The sequence below is a fragment of the Amblyomma americanum genome, chromosome 2 (genome assembly GCF_052857255.1).
Source record: "Amblyomma americanum isolate KBUSLIRL-KWMA chromosome 2, ASM5285725v1, whole genome shotgun sequence".
Taxonomy (NCBI): Eukaryota; Metazoa; Arthropoda; class Arachnida; order Ixodida; family Ixodidae; genus Amblyomma; species Amblyomma americanum.
This window is the reverse complement of record NC_135498.1, coordinates 6,094,816-6,116,131: the sequence shown is the minus strand read 5'-3', so window position 1 is coordinate 6,116,131 and position 21,316 is coordinate 6,094,816. Positions and strand designations below refer to the sequence as shown.

At 47.0% G+C, this 21,316-nt stretch overlaps 1 protein-coding gene across 3 annotated transcripts in view; it reads right to left on the bottom strand.

Moving 5' to 3' along the window:
• Nucleotides 1-21,316, bottom strand: part of LOC144120480 (pleckstrin homology domain-containing family G member 5-like) — a 626,877-nt gene that overhangs the window by 476,080 nt on the left and 129,481 nt on the right. The window contains exon 1 of one of the 3 annotated variants that reach the window (XM_077652912.1): nt 15,197-16,694. The exons of the other annotated variants lie outside the window; for them this stretch is intronic. Within the exon in view, the coding sequence (XP_077509038.1) occupies nt 15,197-15,361 (165 nt within the window). The 5' untranslated portion in view covers nt 15,362-16,694. Of the gene's footprint in view, nt 1-15,196; nt 16,695-21,316 lie in introns of those variants that run through there. 3 annotated transcript variants of the gene reach the window in all.

Sequence of the window (21,316 nt, the reverse complement as noted above, 5' to 3'; positions counted from 1 at the left end):
CGAGGGAGCCTGAGCCATAAGCTAACGCACAAGCAGAAATAAAACCAATAAAAATAAAAAATGAAGGTAGGCCAAAGTTCGCTTCTTTACTAAAGAGTTTTAGCATAGCGCGATTTCCTGCTCGTACGGTAATTTATGTAGATGAGATCCAGGAAAAGATTTTAGGTTCTTGCTGTTCCGTCACAAAACAGTGACTATACGCTTATAATTACCTATCTGTGCAAGACGCGATATATGTGAAAGAGAAGCAACCCGCTACAATAGTAGGGCAGCACAGGACATGCCGTTGTGCAATTCACGTTTCACTTCACATAGTTTTTTGTGCAGTATTACTGTGCATTGCGCTTTAATGTGGTATATTATTAAATTTGAAACGTGTGACAGCTCGACAGCTCGACGAAGCAAACCAAATGGCTGTCCTCGTTGAAACGTGGGGGCAAAAAAAGCGAAGCTTGGAAGCTGCACCGAATGTCTGAGGAAGGAATAAAAACAGTAAAACTTAAAGGGAACGGGAGACAACAAGGAAGCCGGAAGCGGACACCTCTTTTCCTGCGGTTTCGGCGCTTGTTCTAGATTGTGGGGCGGGCAAACTAGCCCGGGAAATGCAAATTTTCCACAGTTTGGTCACGCCTAGAACGAGCCGCGATAATTGGAAGCTCGGACTCGGCAAAACGACGTCACCGCCACCGGCGTCCTTCTACCCTCCTACCCCCCCCCCCCCCTCCCCCGCTTTCTGTTCGCCTTTAAGGTGGAACGGAGCTCCCATTCGCCTCAGATTGTTAAGTAGGTCGCGGACGCAATCCCACTGAGCCGATGTCACCGCAAACGGCTTCAAGAAAGAGCAGTACGAAAAAAACAAACCGAAAAAAAGCCAGAAGAAAGCCACAAAAGTAATACCATAGTCATGCGCTTAAAACAGAAAGGTATTCAAGGCGTGAATGGCCCTGAAAGTGTGGGCATTCCGTCATGTCCCTTTGTGTTAGCGTACGGTGAGTTTTGCAAGAAGTTCGTGACACGACAAAGAAATATTCGATGTAACCGGCACTTTAGTAAAAGCGAAGAAAGCCGCAAATACAGTAACAGCCCTCTCGAAACAAGACGACAAGAAGTTAAAATATGGCTGCAGGAAGCCACTGCACTGTATGGATTGTCTGTCGAATGCATCAGCAGACACGATCAACGCACGTTCAGGGTTTCCTAACATACAGATGAAAATTTCAGCGGTGATCTCTGATGCGCCCCCTATAGCCCCTGCGGGGGAGGCCAACCCGCAACGGTTGGGTTGGCCTCCCCCGAGACCATAAAGAGACGCTGATAAGACTGCTTTGTGGCGGTCTCAACGGAAGTAGCGTGCTCGACTAGATGAGTGCGGGTGGTTCAGTGAAACGATGTGGACTGATCTAGTGCTAGACTACAACCAGTACACAGGCACACAGAGAGTTCCCAGTCATGACTCACCCGCGGCGGTCAGTTTGCAAACTATGGCTAATATGCATGCGCATTACCTTCCTTGAATTTCCAGCCTCCAGCAATTTTTCAGTTATTGAGACTTGGAACACGTTACGTTTTCAACGCTAGACAGACACTGCATTTCTTTTTCTTCAATATAAAAAAAAATAGAAGCAGTGGTTCGTAATATGCAGCGCAAAAAGCAGCGACCTCTCGGATTAATTACGAGCACAACAGTAAGCTCCCCACGAGACCCAACTATTATAGGGATCCATGTTCTGTGACGCGTGCTCTGCGATGTCTTATCGCGATCAGTGGAACTTAATGTAGGATGATCGAGACGCAGGAAAATACACAAAATGAAAGCATCTTCGAGGCTTTTTTGGTTCCTATCATTATAACAAGAAACCTCTGAATAACGACAGGGATGTCGGAGTGCATGCGTGTGCCGGTATTTAAGATCTGTGCGTCTATTACGTTTGATTGAAGATTAAGAACGCATCATAACAAGACTCTAGTCTAGTGCCCCTAATAACAGAGTTTATTAATGCATCTCAGGAAACATTCAGAACAGCTTCGTCACAATAATGCAAGAGCTATCCTGTTTTGCTGCAAATTAACCATAGCGGAAGGGTAAAACTTGTTGCTGACCTAGTTGGAGCATCTTTTCCGGTAACCGCTATTTTACGCAACAGAAAACTGTCACTGGGGACAAACATAAGACAAGGTGGGACATGCGCTTTGACCTGTGGGTCTGTCCTGTGATCGTTTTATTTCGTTCTAAAAAACTTTAAATAAGAATCGCAACTTGTTTATTTCGATCGATGACGGGGGAGAATATAAAATATACCTTAAAATAATTTTCCATATGAAATATTAACAGAAGTAAACGTCAAAAAAGGGAAGAGTGGTAGACACTATTACACTTATTACTTATCTTGCTTTAGTTGATGAGAGTTTAATATTCTAAAGCGACTCAGGCTGTGAGGGACGCCTCAGTGAAGGGCTCCGGAAATTTTGACCACCTGGGGTTCGTTAACGCGCACTGACATCGCACAGTACACGGGCCTCTAGAATTTTGTCTCCATCGAAATTAAACCGCCGTGGCCGTGATTGAACCCGCGTTTTTCGGGTCAGCAACCAAGTGCCATAACCACTGAGCAACTCATTATGTATCTTGTCAGCAAGGATTGGTGAAATGTTCTGGTAGTGTTCATAGAGAACTTGTTTGTAAATCAGTACCTGATTTACGGAACAAATTTAAAGGTGTTGGCAGTGTGAATGGTAGTTTTTGTGCAGAATAACTTACCTTTTGTGTAGAATAATTTGCTCGATCAGTGACTACCTCCCACTGTTCCGTGTAACGAGTGGCTTATGAATGTGTGTTTGTTTTTATCGAGATCTGTTAATTCATAAAGAAATTTCAAATTTTCGTTATCTCCAGTTTGAACGTCAGGCTTATCTTATGATTATAAAGATTGAACACGAGTATTATATCTCCTTAAGAGTTAGTGAACGGGTTTGCTGGGGCATGACAGGTTAAAATGAAGATCGGCGGGAGAGGTAGTTGGGCTGAGGATGATGGCGATGGTAGTGGTCAGTATGATGAAACGATGAAGAAAAACTCTTAGAAATCAGGAGCTGAAACGCGAACCAAGAACTCGCCAATACAGCTCAAAATAGCAGTACGTCATCGTCCTGCGCTGTGGAAAAGCAATAAACTCATCAGATAAAACGACTAGGCCAGCCAGCTTACGCTACCATCCTATATTTGCAGAAACTTCCTAGACAACGCTGGCAATGTAATAAAGCCCACATTCATCCCACTTGTAAGACAAGCCTGGATACGTTTATAATCTGTACGCTACTATATAAAGTCTCTTTAACAATTAAGAGCACTTCGTTATAGTGTAGCTAGAACTTAAATACAAATTATTTTACCGTGTTTTCTAGGCTAGCAGTGACTAAAATGTAAACAGATTACCATGCTGTGTTTTTTTTTTCATACGGAATCCTGCTTTAGAGGTTTTCACATCACAAGACAGCACACCAGAAAACTTGAGGCTTCTACTGTAACAGTAGAAGTGCCCAGCCGTACAAACAATGGCATATTCAACTGAATTCAAGTCCACGTTCCAACAAACAAATATAAGGAAAGAAACGCTGCATGTCACGCTGTACCTTTCCAGCCGAGATTTTGCGGAACTTGTTAAGCGAGCGGACCACAGCTTTCACTACTACCTCTCGCGCACCTCAAGAAACAATGTGGACTCAGAAAACAGCATTTCCAATCTTGGATAGTGATCACCAGGCCGGATTCTATTGCTCCTAAATAACGCCGTTGCCCTTGAAGAATGCAAGGCTTTTCAAGGCAGACGTAAAGGCATTGGCAACGGCGCCTAAAGCAAAAATTAGGAACACTCGAATAATACGCCTCTTCTGCAGCGCCTGTACCCCCCCCCCCCCCCCTTATTCTGCTTATAGCTCTATTAAAATAGGCGAAACGGAGCGTGTGGTGAAGTAAAATATATGATCAGTCAATCCTCCAGACATAAGGTGGCTTGTTTAATTGCATGAAAACGTACTGGTGAATATAAATCGGCGAATAGAACGCAGACTGGCAACCGGACAGAAAGACCTCCTGACGAAAAGATAAGTTCTGCAGGAAACCTGCTTAACACGCTTCGCAGTTTCTCTCTGGATTTCTTTGACACGTTACCCATTCCTCCCGTCTAGCATAAGTGTCCTTTAACACTGGGCGAAACGCACCATGTAGTCAGAATCGACGAGTGCGATTCTTCACAACAGCGCTTGCTTAGAAGCGCATTAAGTCTTCTGGAAGAAAATATGGGTTGTGATGTAAAGCGTGTGGTGGAACTAAGATTACGAAGGAATGTAGACTAGATATGAAACACGCCAGGAAATTACGCGCCAGGAAATATCGGAGTAATATTCAGGCATATGGGTACACTAGAACAGAGACAGAATTCAAATAATAATAATAATGAAGGAAGGAAGGAAGAGTGTCACCGTGGAGCACATAAAAGTGGCTTGGATAAAAGTGGATTGGTTGGATAAATGTGGCTAAGGAGTGTAACTAACGCAGGACGATGATAAACTGAGCACAGTAAGCCCCAGCGCGACGTAAATTAAATTACACAGAAAACAACAGACATAATTGGGTAAGAAAGTACTTTTTTCCCCAAAGGGACGTTGAATATTTTTAATGCAAATGAGGAGGTGTAATGGTTGCGGTCAGTAAGACCAGTATATGTCTGACACTCGGCTACCCTTCGTCTGGCAAAAATCGCGCAGGATTATAAAATTCATAGTCGGTGTCACATAATCAGGGGTCGAATTTATCGAGATAAGCTTTCTTGGCTGGTGCCGCCTGCGTTATTGGACAGTTGACTGCCGTCGGCGGCCAGTTCACATACGCCTGCCAGAGACGAACCGTTCTTGCGCGGAAAGATACTAGTGAAATCGTGCACTCGTCGGATGACACAAGCTCCATACAATATTCTGGCGCATAGTTTTATTGGGAGACTTTGCTTGAGGGTGGTATCTGATAAAGATTCCTAATTATCACTTTTCTAGATTGCTAAGCTGGCTGCTCCACAACGTTCTTCAGCCAAATAATGCTTTAATTAGGGTGAAATGACGCTTACGCGTTCCATTACCTAGGTGCTCTTGGCGGTACCGCGCTGACATCTGTTACTTCGAAAAACCAACGAGCTACGCTTACATTTCGTGCCCGGAAAACCGCCTGGTTTGCAATTAGTTGAGCACAGTGCATTGAGCAGAAACCAACATAAGAAATAGGAAAATCTCATATTCGAGTGTGGAGCATCCAACCGTTATAAAATGGTCTCTCAACTTTCTATAGACATAGACTCTATAGCCTTCTATAGATATTTCCTTTTGTCTTTTCACAGTCTATATGTTCTCTATAGACAAAAGTCTATTTAAAATGTATCGCCATAAATCAATAGACTGTCTAAAGAAATTTTTGTAAGGCAAGGATTTTCTTATTTGTGGCCGCATGAAATGTCGCGCAACGTGCGTAGCTACCGAAATGCATTGCACCGTGCCACACGAAGGAGCATACCACGGTTTGCAGAAACTCTGCCGCTTGAAAGCTAGCCTGACGTCTCCCTATTTTGTTGGAAACCTACAATGAGTTCCTTCACGCTGTCCAGGCTCGCGACCGTTAACTCCCTGCGTTCGCAACGTACTTTTTCAGGGGTGTTTGTCCGATCACGCCGTCACTGTCGAAGCGAGAAACCATTACGCGGCAAGATGCCAGACTCTTTAAGTGTTTGGCATCTTGCCAGGGGCTCAACTAAGCGAAGTGTCTGTACGTATAGATGCGCAGTCGCGGTGCATTACCACTAAGGCTCTAGTTCTGTTCACAACGCAAAATAAGAACAGGACATCAGCGGCCCTAGCCACACAGACCGTATCGCGAAATGTCCCTCGGGGGTTAACGTGGATTTTCGTTTTTCGGCATGGAAGGCCGAGGAAGCAGTTACTCCGTCGGGTCATAGGTGCCATGGCGACGCCGAAGGGAGGTAACGCAGAGACGGCAGAAAAGCGCTAGGATATAGCTAGGGCATGTTAAAAAAAGCAAGGAAGAATTGGCCGGGGAAGCGGTGATGGCGGCGCCTTCACCTCGGACCAAACGACCGTGACGTCAGTGGATTTTGAAATGGGGCTAGCCGATTGCAGGGATACACGCCTGAATTACACGTGGGTAGGAGCAAAGAGTGTGACAAAATATGATAAACAGAGTTTTTTTTTTCTTTCTCGTTAACCCTTCCAATGTATCGCGCATAAGGCATAGACACCATTTTAAAAAAGTGGTCTTTGCGTTGGCGGGTTATTCGATTGCTGCCCTCTGCGCACGTCGGCTGAACGCACTCCGAAAAACTGATGGCCACCAGAACGTGTGAAAACAAGAGCCGAACAAGCCCTATAGCTGTAACCAGAAAAAAAAGGCGTGGTTGTCATGTGACACGTCGATATAGTCACAGCATGACGCAGGTATATGGTATTAGTATTCTCGTGTATTGTGTGCGCTATTAATAGCTTCGTGCCTGCGCCATCCAAACGACGAATGGCACATTTTCTCACGGAAATGTGCCCATGTTTGCACTTTCTGTTAACGTTGATTAGCTTCCTGTTACGCGTCGAGACGGTTTCTCAAGTGTTTTTTATAACCGTTCCTTTGTGTTAAAAGAAACGCACTCCACCAACACGTTACGATGAAAAAGGTAATGAAGAAAGCAGCGACATTTTTAGTGCAGAAATGAATTCCAGGGCTTAGTACGCCAGATGTTGGTGGCGCTAATTTTGCGCCCGCAGTGAGAGGTCACCCGAATGGCAGTACACTGCCAGCATGGACGATCAGGTGGAGAGGTTGTCCAAGTGTCGTTTAAGTGTGTTTGGAAGAAGCGGAAAAAGAAGAAGTAAGAGACGATGAAGGAAATACAACGTAAACAAGCCCACGATATCTGGACAAGCGCATCTTGTTTGAGCGGATGCCACTCCGGCTGCATAGCTTAGAGCATCGAAGATTGCCGCGGGAATATCGAATGTTTGGCACACCTTCCAATTTTTTGTGGCCGCGAAAACTATTCAGTGCGAGCCCAGGAAGCATTTTATAAGTCGGATTCTGCGGTGCGTAGAAAGAATAGGCCATGATTATCAACATCATCGCACACCATTTGACGGGAGACTTTAGTATTTTCCCAATTACAAATTAAAATATTCCCATTCACCCACGCGACATTCGCTACTTAAAGCTGACAGATGGCGCCACCTGGTTGTCTCCAGGAAACATTGGCGTGAATTGACTGGAGAGGAGCCTCAGTCGGCTGCCAAACGGTTCGACTGAAGAAATGTTGGCCAGTCGACTAAGGCTCCATTCTGCCTTTTGTTCAATTCTCGTATTCTAATTTAGTACGTTTCAACCGGCGATCTCGATTACGGTTTTCGGCGCCACGAACCCAACTGGGGTTTCAGCGGGCGATTACTATTCAGACCCAATCGGAATTCAGGAGCAATCCGCTCTACAGCGGTTCGCTCCGCCTTGCCCCACGCAGACATGCAGGAGTGCGTCCTTCCTCCGAATCTTCGGTTTGGCAACAATTCCGATGTTCCCGCATGAGGTGGTGTTTGGTTCTTACATTCAACGCAGACAGAGATGGAGAGCGTGTAAATCTGGGGCCTTTCCTGTTTAATTGCAATGTTGCGTTTAAGAACGCAGGCAAGGATAATAAAGACAGCAGAGCTGTGTCCTGGGTTAGAGGGGAAACTCACGCGCAGAGGCGCAGACAATAAAAAAGAAATATAGCTTCTAACTAGACAAAAGAATGAAAATAAAGTTTAAGCGAGCGGAGTTACTGCTCTCCGGAGCACTAGAAAAGCGGGGAGGGAGCGTAACGAATAGGTTTAAGCCTGTCGCACGACCTCCGCGACTCGTCGTCGTGAATCCACCTTTAGGCCACATTCTCTTCTCCTGTTCTAGCTTGTCCACACAACGGGCCTCTCTACACGAAGCTTATAGAAACCGCGGGTTACCTGCATCAGCCCTCGATAATCTGTTTTCCCTCAAATCCAACAGGTCTTCACATGCATCCGCCCTCCATATCCTCTCCACATTTAAGGAGGAAACAGATCTTGCCTCTCGCGTATAGTCTCCAACGCCTTAACTACATAACCACCTTCACACTGCAGACATGAATTCTTTTCTTCTCCTTCCCCTGAGTTGTTTCTGTCCAATTTGAGCTGGTGCACTTTTTCGGCGGCGCACCCCTCCTCCCCCCTCATTCCAACTTAATTCCCCATCTCCAAATGGGGTGCGATTAAGTGCGCTCCTACTTAGTGGAAAACAGGCAGCAATCCTCTCTCCCTTTCTTCAAATCATCCTGCATAACCTAATGTATGCATGTATGGATCCTGAGCCCTCCACCAGGTGTCCCTCATAACTCCTTCTCCTGCAGCTTTGGGAGGCTGCACTGTCTGACTCTAAACTGCAAAAGTAGAAAAAAATGTCTGATTCGGAAGGGCTTCACCCTAGAAAGAGGAACACCCCTACCAATGTTTCAATAACGGTTTCCTCTCTCCCTCGCTTTCTCTCACATTGACCACATATATGCTGCGCCCCTCCTGCACATGATGACACAAAACTCGCATATGATCGGCCTATGAACTATGAGACTTTTTGCCTATGGACTGTTCACGGTTACTTCGAAACTGACTGCTGGGGCTATTGTTATCGCAATGGCGCATAACTGTGTCAGAATCTTCCTACTTCACCTGGACTGATCGGGTCCTAGCTTGAGGTTTTCACCCACAGTGTGTACGGTGCAAAACTTGATTTTTACTAACCTGATGAAATAGATGAAGCTCTGTCGTCATGGCTATACCTTTAGTTGAAATATTATTTGCTAGCAGCTCATCTAGCTGTAAGGGCTCGTGTGGTACAGCCGAGCGCCCTTCCATGGGCACTTTATTTATTTATTTATTTATTTATTTATTTATTTATTTATTTATTTATTTATTTATTTATTTATTTGCGTTCCAATACTGTTAACCCCTTCTAGGCTGTTGCAAGATGTAGACGTTACATTCAGTATAACAAAGCTCAAACTATTCTTCAAGACTATCCAGTGAATTAGCTTTATAAACACCTGCGGGTCAAGATTATTCCGGCCAATAATTGTTGCTGGAAGCCAACTCTTGGCACGTGGGGCATAACTGCTGCATATGAATGATTATTACTAGAAGGTAACCGTCTTGGTGGCCGCAAGTACAAGCTGGAGTCCAGGCTGAACTTCATTTGGTAAAGTTGTATACCTACTTAAGCCAAGCAATTTTTCTGCGAATAGCCAATTCCGGTAACTCTGTCTGCGAGGCCTTTGTGGTGCTTTCATGAAGGCCTTTACATTTATGTACGTGTAGTTTCCCCACGCAGCGAGGCCTATTAGACAAGGCGTCGCAGCCAGTCAGGTCTGCGCGGGCACAGCGCGGGTAGGGGCTGCGGTCTGCCAGCACGCATACACGTACGGCCGGAATCGGCGGATGGCTGCTTTATACGGCGCCTGCTTTTTTTTCAAGCGGCGCAAGCCGATTGGAATGGCCTTCCAACCGGATGTTTGTCAGCCGCGCGAGCCGCACGCGAGTTTTTTCTCCGACCCCGCCGCAGTTCGAATTCCGCAGCCATGAAGGGACGAAAAATTTTACATACGCTTGTCGGTTCTGTTTCGGTCTGACAAAAAAAAATGTTTCGGAAACGAAAGCCAGCGTATCTGAGCAGTGCATTCATTCTATACCTTCGTGACTGGGTCCGCGAAAACAATGCCGCCATGAACGACAGGTTTATGGAAGAGGAGTTGTACATTACATGTACTTTTATTTTCCTATTCTTCCTCCAGTTAACGCACAGATTAGCGAACCATGCGCATAGTTAGTGACGGAACAGAAATCTATCTCAGATAAGGAGAAGTTCATCGTTACCATGCTTCTTATATAATATTAAGGCGATAGCCTTTATTTGGCTCATACTCGTGGTGACCGTCCATCCGTTACATCGCCACTTAGGTCACGTGACCATGTGATATATCGTGATCTTAAAGGCACGTGACCTTAAGACCACCGAAAGATCTATAATTTCGCGGCATCTATAATAAGCAGTCTAACGTTCGACGGAATACCGTCTGGTCAGGATGAAGCATAATAACAGGGTGAAGTTTGCTGAAGTTTGATGAAGCGTGCTGCAGTTCCTTATGTACCTGGAGTCAGTGAAACCCTTTCCCGAATCTTCAGGAAGCACGGAGTGCACATCGCCCACGCGCCAACAAGCAAGCTACGTGCCGAACTTGTGAACGTAAAGGACCCCCTGCCACGCGCCAAATTTCCTGGTGTGGTTTACAAAGTTACCTGCAATGACTGCACATCCGTCTATATCGGCGAAACCGGGAACTTCCAGCGACGAATGTAAGACCATCAAGGTGACGTAAGGAACCATCGCGCATCAAAGAACGCTATCGCCGAGCATGTGCAGACCACTGGCCACGAGATAGCCTGGGACGAGGCGGAGATTGTAGCCACAGAAAAAAATAATTTGAAAAGACTGCATCTAGAATCATTAGTCATCCAGACGACGAAAGATACTTTGAACAGGAATCAAGGCTCTCTTCATCATATCTACGCAAAAAGATTAGGAACAATCCTGAAGACTATATAATCCCGCCTTCTTCTTTGACAGTCTTATTGTGAACAAGGGTCCCGTACGGGACCCGAAACGTCATTTTCGTTTGTTTTTTACTTGGTCAGAGACCCAAACTTCACCCTGTTATTATCTATATTAAGCGCGGCAAATTCAAATCAGTGCAATGAGTCGCAAACGGCTTCCACCATCCCGCAGTTAAGAGATATTTAAGTGCCTCCAACGATTTTTTTGGACTACTACTGTTACGAGGCATTAGGAAATCGTTGAAGATCTGGTCAGTTAATGTGTGATTTACTAATACTTTTAATTATTGAACAAACAGCTGGATCTGTGCACAAGGAATGTGCGAAAACAAATACAGTGCGCGGCAGTTCAGGTCTTTCCGAAAGCTGATCGCTATCGAAGACAAAAACTACAACTGCATACTTGCGCTGAAATTACTGGCTTTCTACAAGCCAACTCCGGGGAATAGTTTGCTCTGACGCTCCATTACTGCTCCCCGCTTCTTTTAATATAGCATGGGATGAAATTCTTCTTTTGCTCTTTCTATGGTTTGGTTTCCACGGTGAGTGCGGTTTTTCTTTCTATGTTTCTGTTTTTGGGACCTTTTCAATCACCCATGGGGAGGTAGGCCACGGCTGCACTCCGCGCAGCATCAAAAAATAAGCTGCGCGGCTCAAGACGGGGCTGCGATAATCCAGAATCAAGTAGTTTTTTTTCCCTTCTCGCACTGCACCGAAGACAAAACGAGAGTGACACAGACTACTTCTAGAATCTTCAAATATTTCAGCAAAGAAGGCACATTTCCTTACTCCACTACTTCAACATTTACCACAGCACTTCTGTCCAGCTCGAACAGATTCGCCCATCTTCACACTTCCGTCTGCGCACTGAACACCGATTCAAAGCATATCTACCGCAGGACTAGCTTGTTCGAATTGTCATCACTGATTTCAGCTATCGAACACTGGAATGAGCTGCCAAGGTCTATAAATAATTTTGAAGCAGCTCAGGCGGACTGCGACATACTAAGAAAACAAATATGCAGCTAAAATGTTCTCAAGAATTGCTTGAGGAGATTATGGCGGTTTAGGGGTGCCATTTTTGAAACGAACTGCATTTTCAATTCAGTGGAGTTCTGCGTTTAAATAGCCCTCCATTTCGCCTCCTTAGACTGATGCAAATGAGGAGCGCGAACAAGTAGGGCTGAAATAGCGAAGACGCCGTTTTACACACGAGTTCAGCGCTGTACTTTGATGTAACTCGCCTGCCCATGTCTCGATGATGTGCTTAAACCAGAAACTGAGTTGCATCCGGTACCGCAGTGCTACAGATCGGATACGCGCAGCGAAACATCTCGTTACAAGCTCGTTAGGACGGTAACCGCCATCTTCTAACGATAAGTGAGCCTCCGGTGCTTGGCGCCACCACCTCGTGAGACGGTACGAAATCATTTGTTGCGAAGAGGGAGCCGTCGATCTTCACCGAGGGGACAAAAATAAAAGTCAGCGTGAAAGCGGTTTTTACTAACGTCCTCCCGCCTTATGACGACGCCATTGACAGGAAAGAAGGACGCGTTTCTGTCGATCGAATCTTTGAAGCCGATATAAACCACAGAGTAGTTTTCGCAGTGTGCCGTGCGAAGTCGAACCCCTATGACATTTTTGCTGGCCCAATGCTACCGTTCCGTCTCTAACTTGGCCACATCGACATCAGGTAGGCCTTACCCTTCCCTGAAAATAAAGTTGCGTTTTTGGCCGGTTTTCTTGCGCGGAAAGGGACAAGAGGGAGGGCGGTATAAAGATTCTATTCCGATTACATTCCAATACTCATTTATTTTGTTGTTGTTTTTTTTTCTCTTCTCGTCGTTGGCTCAAGAGAGACCGCACCGCCGTCGTCGCACGGGTGTAAAATAGTCTTTATATTATGCGGGCCCAAGGCTCGTTCCCACGCACACATTAATAAACGAAACGAGGCAAAAATTATCGAGGACAAATTATAGGCCCCACGTATTAGCTCGTCTAGTATTAATGCCGGACTTCGCAGCAGCTTAATTTCAACTATGCCACTGGTGTTCATACATCACTTAAAAAATCACTTTCACGCATATGCAGGCGGTAATCGTTGCCATCATATGCAGTCCAATCCAAGCAAATTCATTCATTAATTTCAGAACATAACGTTCAACTTCCAGCACAGCGACAGTGCCTAAAGGCTGACGGAATGCCCAAGAAACGGAAACTAAGCAATCAGCCACGAGTGTTGCAGGGTCGTTATAAAAAAAGGGCGCAGCTGGGCGCCTGTACAAACAATATCTGGCTACGGATAAGGAGTGCGCTATAGATATACAGGGGCTGCGCACCGGAAATGTCGCTCACATCACGGAACTTTAGCCGACTGGCCATCCGGTTGCTGTTGCGGACGCGTTGGCGACGCCGAGTTGTTCCCTTGCGTTTTCCAGCGTGCAGTGCACATTTCGAGTGCTTTCTATGAGTCATTCGTAATAACGCCCGCAGCTCAGCAAGCTGCAGAGCATTAGCAACAGCCGACGCGTTGCGTGTGCGCATTCGCGTTCGTTCTGCATGTTTATTACGGCGTGCCTGCATGTTGACTGGCCTACAGTAAAACTCACCTGAGCTTCGCTAGCGTACAACGCGCGACCAGTGTCAAAAAAGATGTCCACCGTCATCTATATGTGCGCCAGTGTAGCGTTAAAGCCCATAGAGGCATGGATACCGGGACTGCTGGAGTAATCACGGCACAAACCTAACGAAAAATGTTCCCATCATTTGTTATCGTTGATTAGTGCTTGCTTTTGTTTTTCGTGAATTCTCGCGGTGTTGTTCCCGCTGCTGTGTTGTCCTTGTTGTCGTGTGCTACACCGCCAGGAACAAGGCACAACAGCGGTTCCACCGCAGTCAGGATTGGTACGGAACGAAACAGGAGTGCACCCAGTCTCAATTTCGTTTCAAACTGTGCGATCGGTCATTGGGACAAGTGGCGCATGCATAAATCTTGGAGAAGTTGTTGTGTTACAGCACATAATACAGAATATATTTGTCACTGTAAAGCTTCCTGCGTAGAGATAAGCAGTTTAGCATGTACTTATGCAGAGCCCTTTGTAGTCGCTTTGGTCGAGACAAGCGATAAACCAGATACGCAAGCAGTTCGTAAAACTACTTTTTTTTTACCTCTAGCCTTTGGTAAGTGAATTCATTCATTCATTCATTCATTCATTCATTCATTCATTCATTCATTCATTCATTCATTCATTCATTCGGTCATTCATTCATTCCCATACCTACAGTGCCCTTTAGTGTATAGGGGCGAGGAAAAGAAGCCATATGAGAGCACAGATGAAAATATGAATTCAGTTGCGAAAAGGACGAAAGAAAAGCAAGTAAAAAAAACCTATACAAGTGCTTAACATGACGCTGGCATCTTTCAGTCACACTGCAGCACGGAAACTAATAACATGCAGCTGAAGCAATGGTCAAACTTATACAAACAGCACATTTTTCAGATCTGACAGAAAGAATGAAGGGGTCCCCGAGACAATCTCGTCTGGCAAATCATTCCACTGATGCATTATTTTGGGAAGAAGCTGTACTTGAATATGTTAACACTTCTAGCAATCGGAATGGTCTGTACGCGCAGATATACGTGTTGGATTTTTTTAGATATTTTTGTGGATGCGTGTCACAGAGTAGAGAATATTATAAAATAGCGATAAGCGCTAGCATTTCCTTCTTATTTCGAGCAGCGGATATTTTAGGTGCTTAGAAATATCTCTAGATTTTTTTTGAAAATCACAGTCCTCTGGCACAGAGTCAGCAGTACGTGTCTGTGGGGGTTCAAGCTTTGCTATGTACATCGGGGAGAAAAAAGATAACATGGATGTGTTGTTTTGCAGCAGTGCAAAGGACAAAGGACGAGACAAGTGCACAGACAAGTGGATGGGTTGACTTCGCCTCTGCATTACCACTGCATTAAAAACCTAGGAAATAAATAGGTGAAAACGAATGCAGTCAAGAAGTAAACGAGCACGAACAAAGTGCGAAAAGTTCCTTTCTGTTTGATATTATCTTTTTTTTTGCTTCATGGAAGTAAATGTAGCGTTCACAGCTCACCGTTCCGTATTCCCTTTACATCCCCTTCACATGACCGCGCAACAACCAAAAGCCCTGGAGCACCCCTTGTTGGAAAAGAAAAAGAAGCCATGGCAGCAAGCGGTGAGAATGGAAGCGGGGCCAATTTCATTACAGGATGGTCTCCTTTATAAACGAAACGAGCGCAGCGAACTCAAAACTACCACGGTCACAGGTCATATTGTTGGCGCAAAAATAGTGTGCTCTTTCTCAAAGTGTCTCTTGTCGACGCGAGATGCTACGTCGACGGCACAGCGCAGCACTAGCGACGTGAAAGCATCCAGCGCCTGCGGGCGGCAGGCGGCCCACAGAATACTTTCGCCTCTGTTCTCCCAACCTCTCTCTCTTATCGACGACGACTCACCGTTGTAGCGACCACGCCTGGAGCGGTGTCCACCGGCCCGCAGGATTCCCTGAGCATGTCGGCGACCCACGCGGTCAGCATGCCAGCTTGCCTCGAAGGCAGTCGGCTGCATTCCACTAGGGTGGCCAGCTTGTCCAGCTGACGCTTCTTCCACGTCCCAGCCATTCCTTCTCACCTCGCGGACCGTCACTCTTCCTCGTTTTACTTATGTATATTGTTTCTTTTTTTTCTTTTAGCTCTCGAGCGCAGACAGGGGGGGATCGTGGCCGAACTAACACGCATCACGCCACCGCCGAAGAGGTCCCCACGGAGCGCAGCGGTGTCTCAACGGACCAGGGACGGGCCTCATCACAGAGGAATAGGCGCCGTCTTCGACATACTGTGCGAGGCCGGCGCAGTACAGAAAATGGTCCCCCGTACACTCTGATTGTCCCTGTGATAGCAGCCACGCGCACGTGCAGCTGCCAGAGGTTGTTGACGCACTGCGGCTGCGTGGGATCGAAACGGCCGAGTATCCGGGACAGCTTCACTGAGTGCACCCGACACAGATCCACATTCCACACTGGCTCAGCCTCGGCACTCGCCCCAGCCGACAGTTTTGCCTCTATTCACGCAACGGAACATTCACGAGCACCGCAACACACTGTGTTCTTGGCGTGGATTTGACGCACGAGTGACAGACACGTCTCAAGAGCAGACCAATGATCTAGAAGGAGGCGCTCGGGAGAAAACACGGTGTCTCTGCTTCATTTGAAAGCTGCCCGACGAGTAAGGGCTTCGACACTGAAACGACCGACACTGCTGCGATGTGCCGCGCAGAAGTGCTGAACATATATCGCGAAACAACGCAGCGCACGTCGCACCGGGCGCTATACACAGCAGGTCGTCGTAAATCAAGAGCAGACCGCGGAGAACAACTTCAGCGAAGCGGGTGACGCAGAGCTCGGCGGGCCGGAGTCGTCAGTCCGATGCACGACTGACTTCCGGTGATGAATTCAGCCGTACGAGCTCGATGTGGCCGCGGCAAAAGAAGCGTGCACAGCACGGCGAAAACTGGTCGGTGTCGCACAGCAGCACGATCGGATCACCAGAGCGACCAGCTGAGCAGGACGGACGACCACGGCTGAAGTTTGTCTGCCGGCAGAACGTGATGACACGGGCAGCGTACCGACGTACTGGCTCGTGGACTGGGATTGATGTGCTCGCACCGGGTGCTGAGAGGCAACGGTCGGCGCAGTGTCAACGGAAGAAGCAGCCGCATCCTCCCGCGCGATGCGAGCCCGCCGTCGCCATTGCAGTGCGAACAGGGGATCCCAGCGAACAATGCCGGCGTTGCTGCTGCTTCGGCCTGAACCAGCTGTTCGTCCGCGCAGGGCACATAGCCTCGCACGCAGCTGTCCCCGCCTCGCTAGAAATGCCAGGGAAATCTGTGTGCAGCGATGACGCAGTCTGCGCCGCCGCCAGACTGCGCCTGCCGCGCGCGACCGCAAGTGTTGCTGTAGGGACGACGCGACGCTCGCGCATGCCCCGTTGACAAGTGCGACGCGCAGACCACGGTTCGCGGTACAGCTGTTCGAAACCTGCTGTGTACGAATTCTCGCGCGCGCGAGACGCATAGTTCGCCGTAGACAGAGCGGTGACGCTATACGGGGGCGACTATGTCATAACGCAAAAGCGTTGATCTCGTTTTGAACATTTCTATATTACGACAGAGGATAGTCCCAAGTGTGAGGTCATCACAGGTCGCCTAGGGTATGCCGCTGAAGACAGAAAAGCAAAAAAGGCAAATGGAAAAGTAGGGCCGAGAAAGAGAGAGAGTGCTCTATTTGGACCGTAACCCTCCATGGGCCGCCTGAAAGATACAATACATGATGTAGCAGCAGTGCCTATAGAGGTACAGACTGCCGCTGGCGAGCTAGTGCTCCTAACGGGGTGTTAAGAACGGGAGAATGGCGGAGGAAGAAAGTGCGACTGGGCAATGCGTAAACATGCGTTCCGCGTAAACGAATGTTTCAGGACAGCTGGGACAATGCGGGGAAATTTGCTGTTCGCGAGGCATCGCCAGTGGGAGGTGAGAATCATGTTCAGATGAGCCAGTATGAGGGCCATTTTTCGTTGCAAGGCCAGTGTTTGATGCGGTGTGGTGTAGCAGCACAGGCTGGTCTTGAATGCGTTGCCCTCTTCCTTTCTGGAACACTGGTTGACAAATATGCCTCCCCTGGATTTGGTTCACTGAGCCCGGCGCATGTGCCCTGCGACTAAGTGGGCCAGGGGAAATTTGGTGTGCCAGAAAGGCACACACACGACCCTTGCTCCAGCCTAGCCAAACGTGCTGCTCCTCGCTCATCCACGGAACACATTTGTGCGAAATACGCCTACTTTCCATCGCATTTGCGGCTGCCGCGAGGAACGCCAGAGAGGAACAACAAGCGTAAAAGCAGTTAGCTTTTAAGTAAAGGTCTCGAGCTTTTCGAAAGCCTAACGCAACGTCGACACTGAGTGTACAGAACACACACACGAAAGATGAAGAGATGCGCAGTTTCGTCCTCTCATCAGAGCCTCCATCTCGCGTCTGGCTCCTTTAAGTGCGTTAGCAGTGCCGTGAAAGAAAATGTGACCTTTAGTGAATTTCCTTGCTGAAGAGGTAAAGCTTTCTTTCTTAAACATATTTTGCCTCATTAGAAACGTAGACAAGTTTTGCAGTGCAGGAACGATGCCCCCATCGATGGATCGCCGAGCAGAGGAAACTGGCTTCAATAAGGCGCCTGCCCTGGTCGTTTAAGAAGCTTAAGAAAACAACGACGAAGAAAAAAGGGGGAAAAAAGCGCAATCTACAGCCTGCTTTCGCTTCCCCGCTAGAGAGTAATGCCCGGAGGAGTGACGTGCTGTACGCAGGAGGCCAGGAACGTTTAAATGCACACGCAAAGGTCGGCATCCGCGTCAGCTGCTCGCGAGTTTTAAGCGCGAGACCACTTTAGAGGCGCCCGTGTCCAGCAAGCGGCGGCATCTTTGCGAGGAGCGCAGAAACTTCTCATCTCCTTGTTGTGTTTTTTTTTTTTTTGCAGTCACAGAGACCTTACGAAGTGCGGCCTCGTTCTCGGCTCGCGCTTCGCGCAAGTCGTATGCCCGGTCTCACTCAATACAAAAGCGCACGCCATTTTCAAGGATATACTATACTGGCGTCGGTAGGCCAATCACGAGTTATCACGATGTTATCACCACGCGAGGCCAGGCTGGAGTCTCAGCGGTCGCACCGTGGTCTCTCCTGATTGACTGGTGTGCGACAGCCGTCCAATCGCGGCCGCCATCAGCGGGGAAGAGCAGTGTTCGTTCGGCCCCGTATAGGCGGACGCCAGTCCCCGATTATGCTGCGCTGCACAGTGCTACAGTGAGCCGGAGTCTATACAAAGACGGGTACATGCGCAACGGTTTAACCAATGCGGACGCATCGGCTTGCGGCAGAGAGCGGCCGCTGTCGTCTTGGCTAGCGAGAACGCAACAATATTAGCGCATGCGCCGTCCTTGTGGGCTGGTGCGGAACGTCACTTTCGTGTATGCGCTACGGATCAGGCGCGGCAAAATTGCGAAGCGAGCAGCGACAACAGGCAAAACGCACCAGACAGCGGGAAAAGTAACCGACACAGAGCTGTCGCCGCTCCTGATATAAATTCCTGTGTGCTTTATGAATTCCGAAGAAATTTTCACCAATTGTTAACTGACCCGGACTAAAGCTGACCGCGCTTTCTTTCGTGAACCTGGAGAAAATCTCTCCTTATTCGAAGCCTTCCAGACTTTTTAGAGAACCAAACAAAACCACACCAATGTCCTCATACCCACTTCCTAAGCTTAACAGAATTTGTTTGATTTTCCCTGTTCTAAGCATAGCTTTACCTTTTTTCTTTGTCCGCCTATTCTTTCCGTGAATCTGGAAGGAAAAGTGCGCAGCGGGGATCTTCTCGCAAATTGTTAACGTCTCTATTTAAAACGAAACCAAGCATTGCAATTAACCTAACGCAACCTTAAAATTAACCAAGCCGAACCTCAAGCATAATCTCACTTGCCCTTAAACTTTCTATAAGGTAACCTAACATTGACATATCTTAACCTAATGTTTTATTTTTTAATTATTACAAATACCTCAAGGTCACTTGGGTGAGGACTTTACATGAGGAGAGTGTTGCAGTGTTTTTCGAAAAGATTAGTAGGACACTTAAGCCCTGCCTTTAAGGATATGAAGCGATAGCGTTAATGGCTCCCTTCAGCGGTTTCTCGTTACACAGTCACTGTTCTTTGTCCACATTCCCACATTTATCACAATTATCACAAGAGAGTTCACAAGATAGTTCCGACAGTTTTCTTTTTTTAAGACTTCCACACTGCAGTTTAAGCACATGACGTTGCTTCTAGATACAAACACAGTGATTAGTACTCACTGCACTACACACGTTACACTACGCAGGAGCGTTTCACCCGGACGCGAGTTCTGCACCGAGAAGACTTTGTACTGCTCGTGCGTTATTTGTTGGGGCAGTGGCTCACATCAGCCCAGTGGCCGCCGCATGCCGGCGCCACATCAGGCAAAGATGCGGGTTTCTCGACGCAACGCCGATGCTGCCTTTCCAAAAATGCCAAGTATTGCAGAACAGTGAAATAGTTGGTCCGGTAAGCTTCTGTCCAGTCAGCTCAGAATGGGTCAGTTTTTATCAGGGGAGGTCTTGCCTGGGGTCCGTCCTACACACGGAGCTAAATTGCCGCGAGCGGAGAGGGCTGGCTGCGCGAACGTTATCCACCGAAGTCAGGGCTGAGCTGTGCAACAGTGACACATCATGTGGGGCTAAGAAAGGTGGACGAATGAGAGCACTGTTAAGGGGTTCTTCCTTTTTGTTATGTTGACAGTGCACGTTTACGTATTGGAGTCTGCGAATTATCGTGTATCGAAGGCTCGTATTATTTTATTCTACTGCTGTGATCCTACACGTCGATTGGTTGATCCCGTTGACGTAGAGAGCGTGGCTGATTGTCCGTGACGAAAGACGAAAAAGAAGTGTTTAATGGAATCATTATATGATTCTTTCCCTACGGCTTTTCATCCCTACCTGACAGAGAACAGAAAAAATAGGAAGCTTGTCATTATGTTGGGATTTTTTTTTTAATACCCGATACTGTCTGATAGACCCTGGCACTGCTTGAATCCCCTGAGAACCATCCTGTACAAGCTGAACAGAAAGAAGATGATTTCCTTTGCCCCGTATGTATACACCAGCCACCCTAAGAATAGATGAGAACAACGTGACGAACTAGAAAGCAAATATCACCGTGATGCTGAATCACAGACACCAAGAACTACTGTTATCTTTTTCCATCAAGCGCATCGATCTGGCGGATGTGAACACTGTAAAGTGCTTAGGCGAGGCAACTGTGGCTTATGGTTTCGTAGAATAGTTTCGGCAAACACAGCAACAGTAGATGGGTGAACTTGGGGTGAATAAACGAGCCAAGCGGCGCGTAAATCCGTGGACACAACAACTACACCTCGGTGGCAGCCTTCTCGGTGTCCGCCGAAGTTTACTGCGGTAAGAGCGATGGACTCGCTTGTTCTCATGCATGTATGATTGCAAGTTGCCTCCGGGAAATCTTCTCCTGAACGAATTGTCGTCAGCCAAGAACACCGTTGGAAAAAATGGCGAGTTGGGCTAGTCGGATGTAGTTCATCTTGAAAACGAAAACCATAATTCCTGATGCGTCACTTTTGGACGCAGCGGCGTTTGTGTGGCTATATTGGTTTTGTGTTTTAATTCTGTTTTTCTAAGTTTTTTCAGGGTGGGTGTGTTCATGCCTCGTGTGCCTTGCGTGCACACGTATATATATATATATATATATATATATATATATATATATATATATATATATATATATATATATATATATATATATATATATATATATATATTTATGAAGGGAGCCAACAGTCACCGAAACCAAGGTGCATAGGGGAACGTGAATTTTTTTTTTAATGTGTTATGCTTATGAGTGGGATAGTAATACTTAGATTAATAAATCGCTTAAAGAAAATTACTTATAAAGCAGCAGAAAAAACAACCAAGGCTGTCCAATCTGCTG